General features: G+C 55.4%; 3 protein-coding genes across 9 annotated transcripts in view; all 3 read right to left on the bottom strand.

The window, feature by feature from the left end:
* Nucleotides 1-8430, bottom strand: part of CPNE9 (copine family member 9) — a gene marked incomplete at both ends in the record, with an annotated part of 35559 nt that extends 27129 nt beyond the window's left edge. Inside the window, 6 exons of the mRNA XM_080718042.1 lie at nucleotides 5981-6057; nucleotides 6333-6369; nucleotides 7531-7634; nucleotides 7711-7757; nucleotides 7859-7899; nucleotides 8198-8430. Of these exons, the coding sequence (XP_080574168.1) occupies nucleotides 5981-6057; nucleotides 6333-6369; nucleotides 7531-7634; nucleotides 7711-7757; nucleotides 7859-7899; nucleotides 8198-8430 (539 nt within the window). The remainder of the gene's footprint in view (nucleotides 1-5980; nucleotides 6058-6332; nucleotides 6370-7530; nucleotides 7635-7710; nucleotides 7758-7858; nucleotides 7900-8197) is intronic.
* LOC308278394 (CCA tRNA nucleotidyltransferase 1, mitochondrial-like) overlaps nucleotides 1-22218 on the bottom strand; it is a gene marked incomplete at both ends in the record, with an annotated part of 995237 nt that overhangs the window by 506989 nt on the left and 466030 nt on the right.
* Nucleotides 14127-22218, bottom strand: part of MTMR14 (myotubularin related protein 14) — a gene marked incomplete at both ends in the record, with an annotated part of 55451 nt that continues 47359 nt past the window's right edge. For 4 of the 7 annotated variants that reach the window (XM_080718260.1, XM_080718256.1, XM_080718257.1 and 1 more), the window contains 2 exons: nucleotides 14127-14310; nucleotides 17125-17280. In XM_080718260.1, the coding sequence (XP_080574386.1) occupies nucleotides 14127-14310; nucleotides 17125-17280 (340 nt within the window). The remainder of the gene's footprint in view (nucleotides 14311-17124; nucleotides 17281-22218) is intronic. The other 3 variants (XM_080718261.1, XM_080718259.1, XM_080718258.1) reach the window with 1 other exon arrangement.

Raw genomic sequence — 22218 nt, forward strand, 5'->3', positions numbered from 1 at the left:
GCGCCTGCCTGGCCTCTGCTGCGAATATATACCACACCACCTCGTGGGCACAGCCGCACCCAGCCATTCGCCCCGCGCTGGGTATTGGGGGGTTCATCTCAGGGACACTCTACCTCCTCCGAGCTACCTCCTTCTCCAGCCCTATTTTACTTTTATTGTTAAACAGGGTTTTGCTAAGTTGCCAAGGGTGGCCTTGAACTCATGATCCTCAGGGCTCAGCCTCCTAAGTACTGGGATTACAGACATGGGCCACTTTGCCCAGCTACCCCTTTTTTTTTTTTTTTGGTATGGGGGATGGAATCCAGGGGAATTCTACCTCCAAGCTACACCCCCTGCCCTATTTTATTCTTTATTTTGAAACCAGGTCTCACTGAGTCGCAGAGGGCCTCGCTAAGTAGCCGAGGATGACAGTGAACCGCGATCCTCCGGTCTCAGCCTCCCGATCACTGAGATTACAAGCGTGTGCCGCCACGCCCAGCCTCCAGCTACCCCTCTTTATTTATTTATTTTTTATTTTTATTTTTTTTTGGTGGTACTGGGGTTCCTGGAAGCCCTTCTACCCGGGCTACACTCCCAGACCTATTTTTACATTTTTATTTGGAAACAGGGTCTCCTAAGCCAGCGCGCGTGGCTGGCTTCGAACCTGCGCGATCCTCCTGTCTCTGCCTCCCAAGCGCGGGGATTACAAGCATGCGCCACCACGCCCGGCGGAACCCCTCTTTATTACATTAATTTTTCCATTTCTACTGAATCATTCCCATCAACAAATGAGTGGGATTTTGTTCTAGTCGTGTGTGTGTGTGTGTGTGTGTGTATGTGTTTCTAGGGATTAAACCCAGTAACCTCCAAACTGAAGGCTGAACCCAGGAATACTCTTATCACTAAGTTACACCTCGCCCCCAGCATTATATATATGTGTGTGTGTGTGTGTGTGTGTGTGTGTGTGTGTGTGTGTGTGTATACATAAGTACATATGTGTGTATATACATATCTGTGTAAATATGTATATATGTACATATCTAATTATCTACATATATACACACACATATTTGGTACTGGAGATTGAACCCAGTGGCATTTTACTTCCAAGCTACACCCTCAGCACTATTATTTATTTATTTATTTATTATTTAATTTTTTTTCAGTACTGGGGATGGAACCCAGGGATATTCTATCTCCAACCTACACCCCCAGCACTATTTTTTAAAATTCTTTATTTTTTTTTTTTTATTTTTTTGGTGGTACTGGGGTTCCTGGAAACCCTTCTACCTCCGGGCTACACTCCCAGACCTATTTTTACATTTTTATTTGGAAACAGGGTCTCCTAAGCCAGCGCGCGGCTGGCTTCGAACCTGCGCGATCCTCCTGTCTCTGCCTCCCAAGCGCGGGGATTACAAGCGTGTGCCACCACGCCCGGCGGAACCCCTCTTTATTACATTTTTCCATTTCTACTGAATCATTCCCATCAACAAATGAGTGGGATTTTGTTCTAGTCGTGTGTGTGTGTGTGTGTGTGTATATGTGTTTCTAGGGATTAAACCCAGTAACCTCCAAACTGAAGGCTGAACCCAGGAATACTCTTATCACTAAGTTACACCTCGCCCCCAGCATTATATATATATATATGTGTGTGTGTGTGTGTGTGTGTGTGTGTGTGTGTATACATAAGTACATATGTGTGTATATACATATCTGTGTAAATATGTATATATGTACATATCTAATTATCTACATATATACACACACATATTTGGTACTGGAGATTGAACCCAGTGGCATTTTACTTCCAAGCTACACCCTCAGCACTATTATTTATTTATTTATTTATTATTTAATTTTTTTTCAGTACTGGGGATGGAACCCAGGGATATTCTATCTCCAACCTACACCCCCAGCACTATTTTTTAAAATTCTTTATTTTTTTTTTTATTTTTTTGGTGGTACTGGGGTTCCTGGAAACCCTTCTACCTCTGGGCTACACTCCCTGACCTATTTTATATTTTTATTTGGAAACAGGGTCTCTTAAGCCAGCATGGCTGGCTTGGAACCTGCGCGATCCTCCTGTCTCCGCCTCCCAAGCGCGGGGATTACAAGCGTGCCCACCGCGCCCGGCAATTCTCTATTTTGAAACAGGGTCTCACTGAGTTGTAACGGGCCTAAGTAGTAGCTGAGGCTGTTTGTGAACTTCAGTCCTCCTGTCTCAGTCTCCCAAATGCTGGGATTCCAAGTCTCTGCCACCAAGCATGCCTGGCTCCGGCTTTTATTCTTTATTTTGTTCTTTTATTTTTTTTTTTTGCACTACCGGTGTTGGAACCCAGGGGCATTCTACCTCTGAACTCCACCCCCCAGCCCTATTTTTTTATTCTTTTTTTGTGTGTGTGTGGTACTGGGGTTCCTGGAAACCGTTCTACCTCTGGGCTATACTCCCAGACCTATTTTTATACTTTTTTTATTTATTTATTTTTGTTTTTTGTTTTTTTGGTGGTACTGGGGTGGAACCCAGAGGCTTTCTACCTCTGGGCTATACTCCCAGACCTTATTTTATACTTTATTTGGAAACAGGGTCTCACTAAGTTGCTGAGAGCCTCACTAAGTAGCTGAGGCTGGCTTCGAACCTGCACGATCCTCCTGTCTCAGCCTCCCCAGCGCGGGGATTACAAGCGTGCGCCACCACGCCCTGGCGTATTCTTAGTTTTGAATCAGGGTCTCACTAAGATGCCTACAGCCTCACTAAATAGCTGAGGCTGGCTAAGAATCTTGGATCCTCCTGTCTCAGCCTCCCAAGTACTGGGATTACAAGCGTGCGCCACCACGCCAGGCTCTAAGGTTGTTTTATACAGAGATTGCTCTAATGACTGACACTCAAGATATCTTCAGCGCTGCAAGGCTCAGGGTAAACACAGGCTCCTACGCTTGCTCAGTAGCATAAGCTCAGTGGAAAACAAATAGTGATAATAGGAATTTCTTCCATGGAGATATGCAGGTAACAGGAAGGAACAAGTCTAATGGTTGCTACAGAACATTTAAGATTCATGTATCAGATGACTGATTTCAGACCTCTACTCAATATCTAATTTATTTATTTATTTATTATTATTTTTTTTTTGGTGGTACTGGGGTTCCTGGAAGCCCTTCTACCTCCGGGCTACACTCCCAGACCTATTTTTACATTTTTATTTGGAAACAGGGTCTCCTAAGCCAGCGCGCGCGGCTGGCTTCAAACCTGCGCGATCCTCCTGTCTCTGCCTCCCAAGCGCGGGGATTACAAGCGTGCGCCACCACGCCCGGCTCAATATCTAATTTAATTACTCAATTCAACATGTCAGATGGTCAGATGGAACTGATAGAAACCCTTCTCCTTACCCTAGCGTGGCACACGCTTGTCATCCCAGTACTTGGGAAGCTGAGGCAGGAGGATCTCAGGCTCTCGGCCAGCCTCAGCTACTTAGTGAGGCCCTCTGCAACTTACTAAGACCCTGCTTCAAAATAAAGAATAAAAAATAAGCCAGGTATGGTGGCACACACTTGTAATTCCAGTACTTAGGAAGCTGAGACAGGAGGATCTCAGGTTCACGGCCAGCCTCAGCTACTCTTCAAATTAGTGAGACCCTGTTTGAAAATAAAGAATAAAAATAAGGTGAGCATGGTGGTGCATGCTTGTAATCCCAGTATTTGGGGGGATGAGACAGGAGGATGGCAGCTTTGAGGACAGACTCAGTAAGTAGTGAGACTCACATCAAGCAAGCAAGACCCTATTATTATTATTATTATTATTATTATTATTATTATTATTTGCAGGTCTGGGGATGGAACTCAGGGACCTTCTACCTCCGAGCTACACCCCCAGCCCAATTTTTTATTCTTTGTTTTGAAACAGGGTCTCACTAAGTTGCAAAGGGTGTCACTAAGCAGCTGAGGCTGGCCGCGAACCATGGTCCTCATCTCAGCCTCTCAACTGCCAGGATTACAAGCGTGTGCCACCACGCCCAGCCACGAGACTCTATTTCAAAACAAAAATAAAATAGGGCTGGAGGTGTAGTTTGTAGGTAGAATGCCACTACGTTCTATTCCCAGTATGACACACACTGGAAGAAAGAAAGAAAAGAAAGAGAGAGAGAGAGAGGGAGAGAGAGAGAGAGAAAGAAAGAAAGAGGGAGGGAGGGAGGAGGAAGGAAGGAAGGAAGGAAAAGTGGCAAGCCAGGCATGGTGGTACACACACTTGTAATCCCAGCATTTGGGAGGCTGAGCCTCTGCTACTTAGTGAGGCCCTCTGCAACTCAGTGTGACCCTGTTTCCAAATAAAGAATAAAAAATAGGGCTGGGGGTGGAGCTTGAAGGTTGAATGCCCTGGGTTCCACTAAAAAAAAAAATAATAATAATAAGGAAAAACGGCACCACCCAGCATTTCCATCCCCAGCCCCTCTGCTTTAACTCTGCCCCCTCCCCAAGTGTAATTTGCTTAATCATGTCAGTCTTCTGCTGCTTTCCATGGCCCACCCCCAGAAAGCCTGGAGTACAGGCTTCCCAAGAGCAGTGATTTTGGTTCTATTCACCGGTGCAACTGTGGCCTCCAACAGCGCTGATACAGACTGTGTGCCCAGAATTGGGGGTGTTCAGAGCTGGATCCCGGTACCTACTACAGGCTGTGGCGCACAGAACAGCCACTGCGTCTTTAGCTTATATACAAACTTTGTTCTGGCCATGTCCCAGGCTTTGATTTAGCCAGAAGTTTCCCAATGCAGAGGGGCTGGTGGGTGAACCCTAAAGGTTGAATTGGACTTAGAAAAGAAGTCAAGAGGGTGAGAGAGAGCCGGGGGTGGTGGCGCACACATGCCTGTACAATCTCACAGGAGGATCGCAGGTTGTCAGCCAGCCTCAGCTACTTAGTGAGGGCCTCCGCAACTTAGTGAATCCCTGTTTCAAAATAAAGAATAAGCCGGGCGTGGTGGCGCACGCTTGTCATCCCCGCGCTTGGGAGGCGGAGACAGGAGGATGGCGCAGGTTCGAAGCCAGCCACGAGCGCTGGCTTAGGAGACCCTGTTTCCAAATAAAAAATGTAAAAATAGGTCTGGGAGTGTAGCCCGGAGGTAGAAGGCTTCCAGGAACCCCAGTACCACAAAATAAATAAATAAATAAATAAATAAATAAATAAATATAAAAAAATAGGGCTAGGAGTTGGGCGCAGGTTTGTAATCCCAGCATTCGGGAGGCTGAGACAGTAGGATTGTGGTTCGAGGACAGCCTCAGCTACTTAGTGAGGCCTGCTGCAACTCAGTGAGACTGTTTCAAAATAAAGAATAAGAAAATAGGGCTGGCAGTGTAGCTTGAAGGTAGAATGCCCCTGGGTTCCATCCCCACTACTGCAAAATAAATAAATAAAAATTAAAAAATAGCCGGGCGTGGTGGCGCACGCTTGTAATCCCTGCACTTGGGAGGCGGAGACAGGAGGATTGCGCAGGTTCGAAGCCAGCCACCCTGGCGTAAGAGACCCTGTTTCAAAAATATAAAATAGGTCTGAGAGTGTAGCCCGGAGGTAGAAGGGCTTCCAGGAACCCCAATACCACCAAAATAAATAAATAAATAAATAAAATAAATAAATAGGGCTGGCAGTGTAGCTTGAAGGTAGAATGCCCTTGGGTTCCATCCCCACTATCGTAGCAATAATAATAATAATAATAAATAAAAATAAATAGGGCTGGGGTGTAGCTTGGAGGTTAGAATGCCCCTGGATTCAATACCCAGTACCACAAAAACACAACAACAGCAGCAGTAACAGCAACAACAACAGCCCAGAAGAGCACTCTCTGGGCCTGGGGCTGATTTGAGCAGAGTCCTGAGATGAGACTTTTTGGCCAGGAGGGGCTAGCACCTGGCAAGGCTCCCCACTAGGGGCAATCCCAGCCACCCCGAGATCAGTCGGCAGCCCAGGGAGGGAGAATTTGGGGGAGCCCCCTCCCTGCGCCCTCCTCTTCCAGCTCACGTGAGGGTTCTCTCTACGCGGCTGCCCTGGCCGCCGATAACTTCGCCGAGGGCCAGGAACGCTTGTCCCAGGAAGTCCTGCGGGGAGACGGGGCGTCAGCGGGGTGCTGCGGCCTCCTTCATGGCTCCCAGGGCCCTGGTCCTGCTCCCCCACTCCCACGCCACCCCGGGCCAGCCGTGTGCATCCTCACCTTCTGCACGTCCCAGCGGAGGCCGAGAGGGAAGAGAAACCCTGAGTAAGGGGTGCCAGCCGGGGCGGGCGGGCGGGGGGGCGGGCGGGGCTGGGCAGGGTAGGTGGAGGGGCTGGAGGAGTCGAAGGGAGGGTTTCATCCCGCCAGGGGACGCGGGCTTACTGGCTTGGAGATGTTGGTTTTGGAATCCACGTTGTACCTGGGGGAAGAGAACGAGGAACCTTCGTGGGGGGGCATTGGGGAGAAGGGAAGTGGGGGAGGAGTTGGGCTTGAGTTTAAGTTACTACAGGGGAGGGAGGAGCAACCTGGGCCCCCAACTCGACCGGAGTCTCCTTTGGGACAGCAGTAAGGGTCGGAAAGGGTGAGGTCTGGGGGGCTTGCTGGGGACGGGAGGGATCGTGGACGGAATGAAGCTACATGGGGATGGGGCTGCGGGCCAGGTCGGGGCCTGAGTCCCAGCTAAGGGCGAGGTTCACACCTGAGCGGAAAGGGGCGGGCGCCAGGCCGGGCGGGGCGAGGCCAGCCACAGTTAAGAGGATCCAGGTGTGTGGGGGGTCCAGCCAAGATTCTGGGCGGGGCCACAAAGTGGAGTAGAGAGGGGCGGAGCTGCGACTGAGGGAGGAGTCAGGGCAGGAGGGGAGGAGCCGGGACTGGGGAGGGGAGGAGACAGACCAGACCGGGGGAGGGGCCAGGGGAGGAGGGGAGGAGTCAGGCCAGGCCGAGGAAGAGTCAGGGCAGGAGGGGAGGAGCCAGGGAGGGAAAGGAGGAGCCAGATCAGGTTGGGGGAGGAGCCAAAGCGGGAGGGGAGGAGCCTGTCAGGCTGGGTGAGGAGCCAGACCAGATGGGGGAAGAGCCAGAGCGGGAGGGGAGGAGCCGGGATGGGAGGGGAGGAGACAGACCAGACCGGGGGAGGGGCCAGGGGAGGAGGGGAGGAGCCAGACCAGGCCGGGGAGGAGCCAGCGCGGGAGGAGAGGAGCCGGGATGGGAGGAGAGGAGCCAGACCAGACCGGGGGAGGGGCCAAGAGAGGAGGGAGGAGCCAGGCCAGGCCGGGGAGGAGCCAGGGAGGGAAATGAGGAGCCAGATCAGGCTGGGGGAGGAGCCAGACCAGATCGGGGGAAGAGCCAGGGCGGGAGGGGAGGAGCCGGGATGGGAGGGGAGGAGACAGACCAGACCGGGGGAGGGGCCAGGGGAGGAGCCAGGCCAGGCCGGGGAGGAGACAGGGCGGGAGGGGAGGAGCTGGGAATGGAGGGGAGGAGCCTGTCCGGCTGTGGGAGGAGCCATAACGGGAGGGGAGGAGCCTGGGCGAGGCGGATCCAGGTCGGGGGGTGGGTCAAGCCAGGATTCTGGGCGGGGCCTCACACATCGAAGCGCAGGTTTTGCTTTTCCTCAAAGAAATAGTCGAGGACGAATTTGCGCACGAAGTCTGGGTTCAGCGTGTTGTCAATCACCTCTGTCCGGCCGAACTGGGCGGGGGGGACGGGGGTCAGCGCGGGGCCGGTCCCGAGCGGCGCTGGGCGGGGAGGGGGCTCGGGGACTCACCTCCCGCCACTCCTGGCTGGCCCGGCTCTGCGTGTACAGCACCACCACTGCGGGGGGCGGGGGCGTCAGGGCGGCGCACCCCGGCCCCACGCCCGGCCCCAGCTCGCGCCGGGGCCCCAACTGCCCCCTCCCGGCCCGAGCCGCTTACTGGGGTCGGACTTGGAGAAGGTGTCCAGGTCCAGCAGGTTCCTAGAGAGAAGCAGGGCCGGACAGCGGACAGAGGGGCTGCGGGCGCTGCCGGCCCCCCCCCCCGCAGAGTGGGCGCGCACTGGGGGGCGCGGGCCCTGGGCGCACGCTGGACAGCGGCCCGGGACCCCCCGGGGAGGCGCCGGGCCCAGGGAGGGCTGGCCCGAACTTTGTCCTCCCGGCCCCGCGCAGCCCCGGGACCCCCGACGGGACCCCCGACGGGACCCCCGACGGAGCCCCGGCGGCTGAGCCCGGGACCCTCGGGCCCCGGCCCGCCCGCCCCGCCCCGCGGCCCGCTCACCGGCAGGACACGGTGATCTCGATCTTGGTGGCCGGGACGCTGCGCTCCGAGGCCCCCCCGAGAGACATGGCTGCGGGCGGCGGAGACCCCGGCCCGGCCCGGGCGGCGGCGGCTCCCTCCAGCTCCGCGCTGCCCGCGCCAGCCGCGCTCGCCGGCGGTGTCCGCCCAGCCCGCCGCCTCCCTCCCGAAGGCGGCTCGGCCCCGCCCGGCCCTGCGGGCGGCCCCCGCCCCATTGGAGCCGGCGGGCTGCGGACCTGCGGACGGACGCCCACCCCGCCCGCCCGGCCCGAGGCGCTGTCCGCGGTGCTGAATCCCGGGTGTCCGGGGCTGTCCGCGGTGCTGAATCCCCGGTGTCCGGAGCTGTCCGCGGTTCTGAAGCCCGGGTGCCCGGGGCGCCGAATCCCGGGTACCTGGAGCTGTCGCGGTGCTGAATCCAGGATAGCCGGGAGCTGTCCGCGGTGCTGAAACCTGAGTACCCGGAGCTGTCCGCGGTGCCGAAGCCCAGTTAACTGGAGCTGTCCGCGGTGCTGAAAACCCGGCGCCTGGAGCTGCCCGCGGTGCTGAGACCTGGGTGCTGAGACCTGGGTGCTGTGACCTGCCCGCGGTGCTGAGACCTGGGTGCTGTGACCTGCCCGCGGTGCTGAGACCGGGGGTACCTGGTGGGCACTGCGCTGCGGTGGACGTCTCCTCCCGAGCCTCTCCCTCCACGATCTTCTCCTCCTTCTTCCTCTTCCAGGCCCACCTGGGTCTCTGGATAGGAAAAGTCTCCTTTGTTCTTAGTAGCTGTGTGACCTTGGGCAAGTTACTCAACATCTCTGTGGCTTGGTCTCATTGCCAGAAAGGCCCGGAGAGCAGCTAGTTCGGGGGTACTGTAAAACTTTGTCTAGATAATCCCGGGGGAAAAATTTAGCACACAGCAAGTACTCAGGCAGTGTCCTCCGGTATTATTTGACCTAAGGATTTTTTTTTTTTTTTTTTTTTTGCGGTACTAGGGATGGAACGCAGGAGCATTCTTACCTCTGAGGTACACCCCCACCCCTATTTTTAAAAAATTCTTATTCAATTTTTGGTGGTATTGGGGGTGAAACCCAGGGGATTTCTACCTCCAGAATATACTCCCAGACCTATTTTTTAAATTTTATTTGGAAACAGGGTCTCACTAAGTTGCCGAGAGCCTCATTCAGTAGCTGAGGCTGGCTTTGAACATGCGCCACCCTCCTGTCTCAGCCTCCCAAGCACAGGGTTTACAAGCGTGCACCACCCCTATTTTTTATTCTTTATTTTGAAACAGGGTCTCACTAAGTTGCCAAGGGACTCACTAAGTAGCTGAGGCTGGCTGCGAACCGCGATTCTCCTGTCTCAGGCTCCCAAATGCTGGGATTTGACCTCTGGCTATTCATACTGATGACCTCTTTTAAGTTAGATCACGGGTAGGAATATAGCTTAAGGGTAAAGTGCTTGCCTAGCATATGTTAAGTACTGGGTTCCATCCCTAGTACTCTAGAACAGAAAAGAAAAAAAAAGCTGGGGTGTGGTGGTGCTTTGTAGGCTGAGAGATGAGGATGGCAGGTTTGAGACCAGCCACAGCTGCTTAGCGAGGTTCAATCCCAGCACCACAAAAGAGAAAGAGACCAGTAAAGGGTGATGTTAAAGGGTGGTGCAGAGCTGGGCGTAGTGGCCCACGCCTGTAATTTCAGTACTTGGGAAGTTGAGACAGGAGGATTGCAGGTTTAAGGTCAGCCCCACCAATTTAGCAAGACCCTCAGTAACTTAGTGAGAACCTGTTTCAAAATTAAAAATAAAACAGGAATGGGGGGTATGTACCTTGAAGGTAGAACATTCCTGGGTTCAATCCCTAGTACTACCACTACTACTAACAACAATAACAATAATTAATGATAATAATAATTTAAAATAGGACAGAAGGTGTAGCTTGGAGGTAAAATGCCATTGTGTTCAATCCCAGTAACGACAACAAGGAGCTGAGGGACGTGGTAACGCATGCCTGTAAATCTAGTTCTTGGGAGGCGGAGACAGGAGGATCACAGTCTCCAGGCCAACTGGTAATTTAAGGTTAGACCTTGTTTCTAAATAAATAACAGGAGTACTTGGGAGGCCGAGACAGGAGGATCGCGGTTTGTGGGCAGCCTCAGCTACTTAGTGAGGCCCTTTGCAACTCAGTGAGACCCTGTTTCAAAAATAAAGAATAGCCGGGCGTGGTGGCGCGCGCTTGTAATCCCCACACTCGGGAGGCGGAGACAGGAGGATTGTGCAGGTTCGAAGCCAGCCACGCTGGTTTAAGAGACCCTGTTTACAAATAAAATATAAAATAGGAATGAGAGTATAGCCTGGAGAAGGGTTTCCAGGAACCCCAGCACCACCAAAAATAAATAAATAAATAAATAAATAAATAAATAAATAAATAATAAAAAATAGGGATGAGGGTATAGCTCGCAGGTAGAATGCTCCTGGGTTCCATTTCCAGTGCTGTAAAAACAAACAAACAAACAAACAAAACCAAAATAAACAACAAGGACTAGGGGTGTAGCTTGGAGGGTGTAGCTCAGAGGTAGAATGCCCCTGGGTTCAGTCTCCAGGGCTGTACACAGACACAAAGATACGTAGTTAGCTCTTCTGACCACTGTGGCCAAAATACCCACCAGAGCTGCACAGCGGACAAAAGGCCTTGCTTGGGCTCAAGCTTTCAGGGGCTCAGTCCATAGGGGGCCAGCTCGCAGTTGGAAACCACTTTGGTAAGTCATGGCAGATGGTCACTACTCGCAGGCATGGCAGCCCGAAGCAGAGAGCATGGGCATGGGGGGGGGGAAGCATTCAGATAGCCTCAAAGGCCACACCCCAGGGATCTAGATAGCCTCAGCCATGCTGGAGGAGTGTGTGTGTGTGTGTGTGTGTGTGTGTGTGTGTGTGTGTGTGACTAGAGATTGAACCCAGGAACATTCTACCTCTCAGCTACACCCCAGCCCAGCCATATAGATATATTTGTTTTTGTTTTTGCAGTACTGGGGATGAAACCCAGGGGCATCCTACCTCTGACCTACAACCCCAGCCTTTTAAAAATTTTTTATCTTGAAACAGGGCCTAAGTAACGGAGGCTGGCAATGAATCTGTGATCTTCCTGTCAGCCTCCCAAGTGCTGGGATTACAGGTGTGTGCCACAACATTTATATTTTTGTGATACTAGGAATTGAACCCAAGGGTATCTCCTTCTGAGCTACACTCCCAGTCATATTTTTTTACTTTTTTTTGTGTGTGTGTGGGTCGGGGGGGGGGGCATTCGATCTCCAAGCTACACCTTGCCCTTTTTTTTTTTTTTTTATTCTTTATTTTGAAACAGGGTCTCACTAAGTTCCAGAGGGCCTCAGTAGCTGAAGCTGTCCACAAACCACGATCCTCTGGTTTCAGCCTCCCAAATGCTGGGAGTACGAGTGTGCGCCACCACGCCCGGCTCTTTTTATTATTTTGAAACAGGGTCTAAGTAACTGAGGATGGCTGCGAACCTGTGACCCTCCTGCTGAGTCTCATATCTAACCTTGCTAACTGCAGGTGTAACCCTGAAAGTCACAGTGGCCTGGGGTCACTGTCCTCGGCCACCTTCGGCCTCCCAGGGCAAAGTCGTGTTCACCATGGGCTCTGAAGTGGCCGACGTCGGCGTGAGCTGCGCATGTGTGCTGGACACCCACGCTCACAGACAGTGAACCTGACGGGAACTCGTTCCTAGTAAACGGAGGGATTATAGGCAGCTTCCAGAGAGCGTGGGGACCAGGACAGGAGATTCTTGAGTGGCTGTAGAGAAGCTGAGATTGCTAGGACGTGGGCGCCCACTATGCAGCTAATTGCATCCTCTGGAGAGGGCTGAGGGGGCACGGAGACAAGAGTGGCAGGAGCCCACGTAGGCGGCTGGGTTTGAGGCACATCGTCAAAAGGCCCCACCCGCATGCACGCTGCAGAAACTGCAAACGGCCAGCCTGTTCCATCAGCGTCGAGTCTCCGCCATCCCTTTTAGGGTTAATTGTGGCTGGACGCGGTGGCACATGCTCAGAACTACTGGTATTTGGGAGGCTGAGATGGGATCGCAGGTTCGAGGCCAGCTCTGCCAACTTAGCAGACCTTTTCAAGATAAAAAATTAAGAGCCGGGCATGGTGGCGCACACTCGTAACCCTAGTACTTGGGAGGCTGAGACAGGAGGATCATGGGGTGGCAGCCAGCCTCAGCAACTTAAGTGAGGCTCTGTGTAACTTAGTCCAACCCCATTTCAATATATTTATAATAAGGCTTGGGGTGTAGCTCAGAGGAAGAATGCTCCCAAGTTCCATTCCAGTAACACACACAGCCACCAAACAAACAAAAATAGCCGGATAAGGTGGCAAAAACCTGTAATCCCAGAACTTGGGAGGCTGAGACAGGAGGATTAAAGGTTTGAAGTCAGCCTCGACAAGTTAGTGAGGCTGTCAGCAACAGTGAAATCCTGTTTCCAAATAAAAAATAAAATAGGACTGGGGCTGTAGATCAGTTAGAATGCCCCTGACTTCAATCCCCAGCACCACACAAGTAAAAAATAAAATTTCTCACTACTTGGGAGGCTGAGACAGGAGGATCACAGGTTCTTGGACAGCCTCAGCTACTGAGTGAGGCTCTCTGCAATTTAGTGAGACCGTTTCAAATAAAGGATAAAAAAATTGGGCTAGGAGGTGTAGCTTGGAGGTGGAATGCCCCTGGGTTCAATCCCCAGTACCGCAAAAAGATAAGTATTTAAAAATAACCTAGCCAGGCACTGGGCAAAACCTGTCCTGGCTGGGGGCTGAGAGAGGATTGCAGGTTCAAGGCTAGCCTCAGAAAGTTAGTGAGAACCTGCTTGAAAAGAAAAAAAAATGGAGCTGGGCACAATGGTGCATGCTTGTAATCCCAGTACTCGTGAGGCCGAGACAGGAGGACTGCAGGTCTTCAACAAGTAGTGAGACCCTGTTTCAAAATAAAAAGGGTTTAGCTCGGAGGTTGAATATCCCTGGGTTCCATCCCCAAACCTGAAAAAAAAAAAAAAATCTAAAAAGCTGGGTATGGTAGTGCATGCTTGTAGTTCCAATACTTGGGAGGCTGAGACAGGAGGACCACAGGCTCAAGGACAGCCATCTAGTGAGACCCTGTCTCCAAATGAAAATAACTGCCAGGCGTGGTGACGCACACTTGTAATCCCAGCATTAGGGTGGCTGAGACAGGAGGATTACAGTTTGCGGACAGCTCAGTGAGACTCTGCTAAAAAAAAAAAAAAAAAAAAAAAAAAAGACTAAATGAGCCGGGTGGTACACGCTTATAATCCCAGCATTTGGGAGGCTGAGACAGGAGGATCACAGTTTGTGGCCAGCCTCAGCTACTTAGTGAGACCGACCCTGTTTCAAAATAAAGAATAAACAGGGTTGGGGGTGTATCTCGGAGGTAGAATGCCCCTGGGTTCCACTCCCAGTACCGTAAAAAAAAAAAAAAAAGAAAAAGAAAAAAATAGGGGTGAGGGTGTTCAATGCCCGGTGTCTGTCTGTCTGTCTGTCTGACACACACACACACACACACACACACACACACACACACACACACACACACACACACACACACACGGTTGAATACTCCTGGGTTTAAGACCCAGAACTAAAAAAGCTAGAGGAACCAAGACAAGGGCTGTTCTTAAAAAGACTCGTTTTATTTTGTGATCCGTGTCAAACTGCCCTATTTCAGCGCAGGTGAGCTCTCCTCCCCAGGACGCCACTGGTGGGCAGGGTCCTCTCCACTCGGTGGGGGGCGGCCCTGCGGTGCTGGGGAGGGGGCTGCTGCTCCCGCCAGCGCCAGGCCCCGCTTTGGCTTTGCCGCCCCAGGGCTCGGGCTCCCAGAGCAGCAGGAAGCTGGCCGGCGCCGGCCGCGTCACAGGGCGCTGGTGCTGGCGCCCCGGAGCCCCACGCCGCGGGCGAACTGTTCCAGCAGGCCCCCGATGGCCCCGGAGGGGCTGGGGGCCACCGCGCGAAGCCCCACCGTGCTGCTGTACGCGGCCAGGAAGGCCGAGCGCACCTCCTGCAGCCGCGTCTCCCGATCGCTCAGGGCTGCCCTCCTGCAACAGAGGAGAGAGAGAGTGACACCAAGGGGACCCGCGCCCTCATCCTCGCGGCCTATCCGAGCTGCGCCAACAAGCCTCTCTCCAGTGGCTGCGTGTGCGCTGCGGATGGAACCCAGGGGCATTCTGCCTCTGAGCCACACCCCACACCCCCAGCCTCAATTGCTAAGGCTGGCCTCCAACCTGTGACCCTCCCCAGTCTCCCAAGTACAGCTATTACAGGCATGTGGCCCTATCAGCCTCCACATACTGGCCCTGGGCCCCCTCAAGCCATTCCTCTGGGCACAGCGCTCCTCTTCTCGCCCAGGGCGAGACCCGGGCACTGACCCGGGCTACCTGCTGGGAAAATAATCAGGCTGGTAATGACTTCCAGTGGAGACTGAGCTGGAGGGAATCGGCCCAGGGCCCACTGGCTGCCAGCTCTCAGGAAGAACGGAATGAGCCACAAGCCTACAGCCCGCGGCAACGAGACCCGAGACCCAGCGGTCTTGGTGCTTCAAAGCCCTTACTAAGTTGCTGAGGCTGGCCTCTGACCTGCAATCCTCTCATCTCAGCCTCCCAAGAACTGGAATTTATAGGCATGCGCCACCATGCCCAGCCCGTTCTTTGTGGTAATGGGGATGGAACCCAGGAGAATTCTACCTCTGGGCTACACCCTAGCCCTATTTTTTTTTTTAGTCCTTTTAATTTTAATACAGTCTCACTGAGTTGCAAAGGGCCTTGCCAAGTAGCTGAGGCTGCAAACCGCAATCCTCCTGTTTCAGCCTCCCGAACGCTGGGATTACAAGTGTGCGCCACCACGCCCGGCTCCCTTTTTATTTTGAAACAAAGTCTTGCTAAGTTGCTAAGGCTGGCCTCGAACCTGCAAACCTGCTTCAGCCTCCCAAGTGCTGGGACTATAGGCATGCACCGCCACGCCTGGCCAGGGTCAGCCTTCACAGAAGCAGCCAAGGCGTCGACTACACCAGCCTCCTGGCTCGAAGCCATGGAAGTTGTGTGATGCTCTCTCTCCAGGGGTCGCAGGCACGCAGGCCATGAGCCCACGCATTCCAGAACACAGCACCAAGACCAGATTTCTCTCCAGACTGACCCTGCGCAGACCCTCTCAGAATCCATCAGTAACGTCCCCAGTCCCCAAGACCAAGGGACTCACACCCCAAAGTCTGGGGGAGCCTTTGGGAGGTCTGAGGATAAACATGGGGAGCAGAGCGGACCCCTGAGAGGTAGAGAGGTGGGAGAGCGTGAGGCAGGCCCTGGGGCACGGGGGAACACGCGGCTCTCGCGGGAGCACCGGCTAGGAGCTGGCACCGATCCCGGCAGTAGCACGAGCTCCCTGAGGGGAGGAGACTGTGGTCCGGACCTTCACTTGGCTCGGCGGTGCTGGGTATGGCACCCAGGCCTTGCGCACTCAGCCACCCCAGCCCTAGGCTGAGACGGACTGCCCTGTTGCCACGCAGGGCACCGTCAGCGGTCCTCACGGGTGCACCCTCACCCCATTTCTGGGAGTGGAAGGAGTAGAGATCGGCCTATTTAGAGCCAGGAGAGCCAGAGCCCAGGCGGACACGGCAGTTCCACGCTCGCAGCTCTGAGGCAGGGCAGACGTCTCAGGATATGGGCGGTGGGCGGAGAAGCAGGACTTGGATGGAGTTTCTGCCTGACCCCACCACGAGCTGCCCCGGCGCCAACCTGTGCTCTCGGGCGCCAGGCGAGCAAACAGCATCTGGTGGCCTTCCTGGAGCGCCCCGGAACTGAAGGGTGGCCGGGAGGTCAGGGTACAATGGGGCCGGGGCTGCCTGTCTCTATCAAGCTGCGCAGGGAGGCTCGGGGAGCCCCCAGAGCTACATCCCCTTTGCAACAGGCTCTGAGTTACTGAGGACCTTGCTAATCACTGAGGCTGGGCTCCAACCTGCCATCCTCCTGCCTCAACCTCCCAAGTACTGGGATTACAGGTGCGTGCCACCAGGTCCGGCTGCAAAGATTTTTCTATCTTTCAAGATCTAACAGAGCTTGCTTCTGGCCTGGGATCCTGGCGCCAGGAGGCTGAGCCAACCACAGTGGCATTGGAAGCCCTTCAGCGACCTTCCTGTGGAAGGACAGGCCCTGGGCGGGCTGCCCCGCAACCCCAAGGAGCGGCTGGCCCTGGGAGCAGGGCTCCTGTTCCTTCCCAGTCTTCCAGGCTGTTGGCACGGGAGGGACGGGCTGACTGAGGCCGAAGTCACCCGGTGTGAGGTGCAGAGAGGTGTCATGGCCGGGGCCTTCCCCAAGACGGCTGCTCAAGCCCAAGCTGCCACAGGGCCAGGAGGAGAGGGCTCCGCCGCAGGCCAGCGCTCTCCTGGGTGGGGCGGGGCCAGCGGGAGCCCTGCCCTGCCAGTGCCAATCAGACCTGGCACCCGGCAGGCACCGACCTTCTGTCCCACTGTGCTGCTCTCAAAGGATTCTGATGGGGACAGAAATAGAAGCTGCCATAGCTACAGTCCAGCCAGCTCTCCCTCAGGGCCTGCCCGGCACGCCCTGCCCGGCTCGGCAGTGTTCCTGGGCAGCCCGCGGCCTCCATCCCTGGGTCTGGACGCTCCCTGGCTGGCCTCAGCAACTCGTGCGACTGCTCCCTGGCTGTGAGTGGTGCTGGGGCCTGACCCCAGGGATGCTCTTCTGAGCTACACCTAGCCCCACGAGTCTCTCTAGGTGGCAGAGGCTGGCCTTGAGCCGGCGATCCGCTTGTCTTAGCCTCCCAAGTACTGGGACTGCAGGTGTGTGGCCGGCTCCGGCGGCACAGGCAGGGGCGCCTCCTGCCTTCTCAAGCAAGACACTTACAGACAGCTGCCAGGGCGCTCCTCCGGGAAGCAGAAAGGGAGAGAGGCGTCTGCGTGCAGGCCGGCCCGTTCCTGGATACTGCCACAGCCCGTCACCAGCTGCCAGCTGCCATAGTCTGTGGAGAGAGAGGATCCGGGCAGGGGACGGTCCACTGATCTGGGGCAGAGAGAGAGGGAGACGGTGCAGTCAATCTTCTGCCTCACAGGGAGGCCCTGGCACGGCCGCAGGGTTCTGTCGCCGCGTCCGAGTCGGCCCTGTTCTCCAAAGGAGCAAAGGGGGCTGGATGGGGATGACGGCTGAGGGAAGAGAGAAGGCCGGGAGGATGCTGTGCACACGCACAGAAGCCGAGGGCCATCTCCACGCCGACGGCCCAGGAGGCGGCGGCCCCCGTGCCGGGCACGTGCACTCGCAGGGTGGGCGACACGGAAGCCAGGGCCCCGAGGACTGTGAGAAAGAAGGGAGCAGAGCCTCGGGGCCGTGGGGGCTGGTGACCTAGATTGTAGAGGGAGAGGCCCGGAGTCCTGAGGTCCCCTTCCTGCACAGCACCTTCCAGGAGCCACGGTTTGTATTCAGAAGCATCAACCGGCAAACCCGCTGCTGTGCCTGGAGGGAGGGATGAATCAGGCAGGAAACCTGACAGCTTTATCAAGCCTTTTTCTGATGGAGGTTGGGGGGCGGGTGCTGCAATCTACAGCTGCCGCCGCCTCCCACTCACAGCCCTGCTCCGTCCTGGGCAGGAGCCCAGCGGTGGGGGTAGGGTGAGGCGGGGACAGGGAGCGAGGCCAGCCCAGCAGCCAGCAGGTCCCAGAGGTATGGTCTGTTTTTTTTTTTTTTTCTTTTTAGCAGTACTGGGGACTATACTCCAGCCCAATTTTTTTTTTTAATTTTGAAACAGGGTGTAAATTGCCGAGAACCTTGCTAAAGTGCTGAGGCTGACTTCAAATGTGCGACCCTCCTGTCTCAGCCTCCCAAGTACGTCACTGTGCCCAGCTGAGGAGGATCGTCCTGACCTATTACTCTTGAATTTGAGACCAGGGGAAATTCCAGTGGGGACTTACAAACAGGGCCGCTGGCCTCGGGGCTCGGTGTCTGAGGTCGGCCCCTGCCAGCCACGGAGCCAGACTTGACCTCACCCAGAGTGCAGCTCCCCAACCGCCCCCTGCAGATGGGGGGACAGAAGCACTCGTCGGGTCCTCTGAACTAGTGAGAGCAGGAGATGCCCAAGTGTGACTGCAGATCTGTCCAACACCAAGGCCGCCTTGAGAGGAGGGATGCACACGGGTCCTAAGTCGAAGCTGCCGGGAACTGGAGCCCCATGACACAGGCCTGTGCAGCCATCGCTCGGCAACACTTCCGACAAGGATGGCCGGGGCGGGGCCTGCCAGGGCCCTTGGCCTCGCGAAGCAGGCTTCGGTGCTTCTAAACCTGGCCAGGTTCAGGCTGGCTATAAAGAGAGCATGCCCCGGCTTCCTCCAGGCCCACGCGGCCCGGCCCAGCAGGCTCATCTGCTGTTCAGACTGTGGGGTGGAATGTCTTTTCCAGTTTTAGCAGCTGGTGAGAAAGCCTTCTCTAACCACCGCGGAGGGGAAGGGAGGGGTGCTGACTAAGAGGACCCGGGCGGGACGCCCTCCCTGCGCAGGGAACACGGGCATTCCTCGTGCCACACCCAAGGTTCAAAGATAGCACAGGCCCTGGGACACTACAGCGGGGTGCCCTCAGGGACTCCCGATGCCCGGGCCAGACACATCCCTTTGCTTCCCTGGTGCCCCAGCACTAATGCCAGGCAAAAAGCTACCCAGGCATGGTGGCACACTTCTAGAAAGGAGGATCGCAGGTTCGCAACCAGCCTTGGCAATTTAGTGAGCCCTCAGCGACTTAGTGTGGGCTAAGTTGTTAAAAAAAAAAATAGCTGGCTGTGGTGGTGCACACTTGTAATCCCAGTCCTTGGGAGGTGGAGACAGGAGGATCACAAGTTCACGGCCAGCTTCAGCTACTTAGGACCTCCCCACAATTTAGTGAGACCCTGTTTCCAAATAAAAAATAAAAATAGGGCTGAGGGTGTAGCTCAGAGGTAAAAAGACCCCTGGGTCAAATCCCCTGTGCCACAAAAGGGAGTGGGGCTGGGAGTATAGCTCAGAGGTAGAATACCCCTGGGTTCAATCCCTAGTACCCGATAGATAGACAGATAGATAGACAGACAGATAGGACAGGATGCAAAGTGACCGACAGGCTTCTGGGTTTGCAGCATGGGCTGTGTTGAGCAGAGAGGTGCTCACAAATACCAGGCTGGAGCCGCTGGCAGGGGAAAACTAGAAACGAGAGTCCCAGAGGAGGAACCGGCCCCCGCACACCGGAGGCAGGAGGAGACAGCCCTGCTCCGAGCACACAGGCCGAGCCGCTGCTTGACCACACCCCTATGCCAGCACCCAGCACCCCAGCACCCATGGCAGCAGCCAGAGGGCTGAGGCCACCTCCACCAATGGGACTCAGGGACGGGTGGGCGAGCACCCTCAGGGGGGAGAGCCGGCGACCCATCCTCAGCAGGGCACAGTCCAGCGGAATTCCAAAGGCACCCTCCTAACTTGAGGTTGTCAGAAAACCTGGCAAGCCGGGCGTGGCGGTGCATGCCTGGAATCCCCGTACTCGGGAGGCTGGGCTAGGAGGATCGCAGGTTGGAGGCCAGCTCCAGCAACCAAGCGAGATCCTGTTGCCAAATAAAAATTATTAAAGGGCTGGGGATATAGCTCAGAGGTAGAAGGGCCCTGGATTCAACTCCCAGCACCACACACACAAAAAGAGAATAAATAAATAAATAGATAAGTAAATGTGTAATAAATACAGTCCAGGCCCTTCTTCCAGCCTCTGCAGCCACCCGGCCAAGGGCTGACTTGACCAAGCAGGTGCCTTAGCTAGTCCTTTCTGGAAGAGGATATGGCAATACCAGTACGACCAGAGTTGGCCAAACCTGGTAGGAGCAAACGGGGCGGGGACGGGCGCTTTGCCTTGCCCGGCGCCTGGCTGCCCGTGGCCCGACCAGGTGGCAGGCCCTCAGATGGCTGTGACAAGGACAGGTTTGGTGGCAAGGTGAGTATTTACTCTATGCCGGCATCTCACTCCACTGTTTCACTTAACGAGCCTATGGGTGCCAGGATCATTTGTCCTTTACAAACTGCACAAAAGACAACAAGAAACTGAGCCCGACAGATTTTTTCCCAACTCACTTCAAGGGGAGGGGCAAAGCCAGGACTGAAACCAGTCTGCTCAAAGCTCATCCCAAGCCGGGCGCGGTGGCGCACGCTTGTGATCCCAGCGCTTGGGGGGCTGAGACAGGAGGATCGCACAGATTACAAGCCAGCCTCAGCTACTGAGTGAGGCTCTCGGCAACTCAGTGAGACTGTTTCCAAATAAAGTATAAAATAGGGCTGGGAGTAGAGCCTGGAGGGAGAAAAGCTCCTGGGTTCCACATGGATCTTCACTATGAACGGAGCGTGGGGCTCGAGGACAGCCTGATGTTGGGCGCCCAGCTCCTAACTGGAGTAAAGCAGCCACAGAGGCCCTGCGTGACCCTCGGGAAGAGACGGGCGCCACCCAGGAAGGTGCTGGCAGCCACTGGGCCACGATGCGGGGTGCGGGCCAGAGGACCAGGCTGGCATGCGGGAGGCGGCAAGGGAAACGGAGCTGAGCCTCGACCGGCTGCGCCCGAGGGCCGCCTTTCCACTGCAATTCTCCACGCTCCCCTCTGTCTCAACGCCTCCAGATGTGCCCTCTGTGACTTGCGCCTCACAGCATCTAACAGGCTGCCACAGAAGGCCTGAGGTACAGAGGGACACCCCGGAATTGCCTGTCTTCAGCCTCCAGTTACAGTGAAAAGATGGAAACCCAGTCCTCAAATGACACGCCTACGCTCATGAGGGGATTTGAGAGTTAAGTCCTAGAATCCCTAGCTTTGAGGGGCCTACACGTCACCTAGTCCAACGGTTATCCCAACACCAACGCGAGCCCGCTGTGGACGCCTCCTGCTGAGGGCCCGGGCCACGTGAGCTCTACCAGAGGCGGCTCCCATCTCGTCCCGCCCTCCAAGGATGAGAGGCCTGTGCGCTCCAGCTTCCTCTCTAGGTCTCAAGCTGAAACTGCCTCTGGGCCTCGCCTCCCCCCACAGCCAGCACAGTGGCCCGGTGCAGGAGCAGTCAGACTTGGACAAGAACCCGGGCCTCAGAGGGCAGTCGGCCTTGGTGGCACACGCCTGTCCTCCCAGCTACTGAGGAGCCCGAAGCAGGAGGAGTTTCTAGGCTGGCTGGGGACTGAGCTCAGGGCTTCTGAGGAGCCCCCGGCCGCTGGGCCGCCGCTAACTGGGAAGCAGAGGCTGGCTCCTGTGTGGCTAATTCACTATTCAGCCGGGCTGCCAGGGGCCCTCCGCCAAGCTCACGTGCTGTGCGGGCAGCTGGCCTTCCAGTGGGCTCGGTGGTGGTATGGGCCATTTTGGGGCATGAACAGCCCTGAGCTAGGGGCAAAGATGCCTGACTCCAGGGCGGAGGCCACGGCCAAGTAGGGCTGCGGGGGGAGTGGTTTCTTGGCCAGGCTGATGCCACATGGCGGCTGATGGTCCTAAGAAGCCACTTGTCCCCGGGCGTAGTGGCGCACGCTTGTAATCCCCGCGCTTGGGAGGCTGAGACAGGAGGATCTCACAGGTTCGAAGCCAGCCTCAGCTACTGAGTGAGGCTCTCAGCAACTTAGTGAGACCTTGTTTCCAAATATATATATATAAAAGGTCTGGAAGTACAGCCTGGAGGTAGAAAGCCTGTGGGATCCACCCCCCCCCAAAAAAAGAAGCCACTTGTCTTCCCAGAGACATGGCGCTGGGGCTTAAAGGGGATCAGCACAGCACAGGCCTTCTCTCCCGGCCTAAAAGCCAGGAGCACAGACACCCAGGGAACTCTCATTACGAGGGCATGTCTGGCTGTCACCGAGCCTCACTGAAGGGCATCTTTCCCCACGGTTCTTCCTGCCGCATTAAAGACCTGATTGGCTACTGTTAACTAAGAGGCAAAGGAGCTAATGACAGGATCCCTTAGGCACTTTAAGATAAAAGAGACT

The sequence above is a fragment of the Muscardinus avellanarius genome (assembly GCF_963383645.1).
Source record: "Muscardinus avellanarius genome assembly, chromosome: 22".
Classification (NCBI taxonomy): Eukaryota; Metazoa; Chordata; class Mammalia; order Rodentia; family Gliridae; genus Muscardinus; species Muscardinus avellanarius.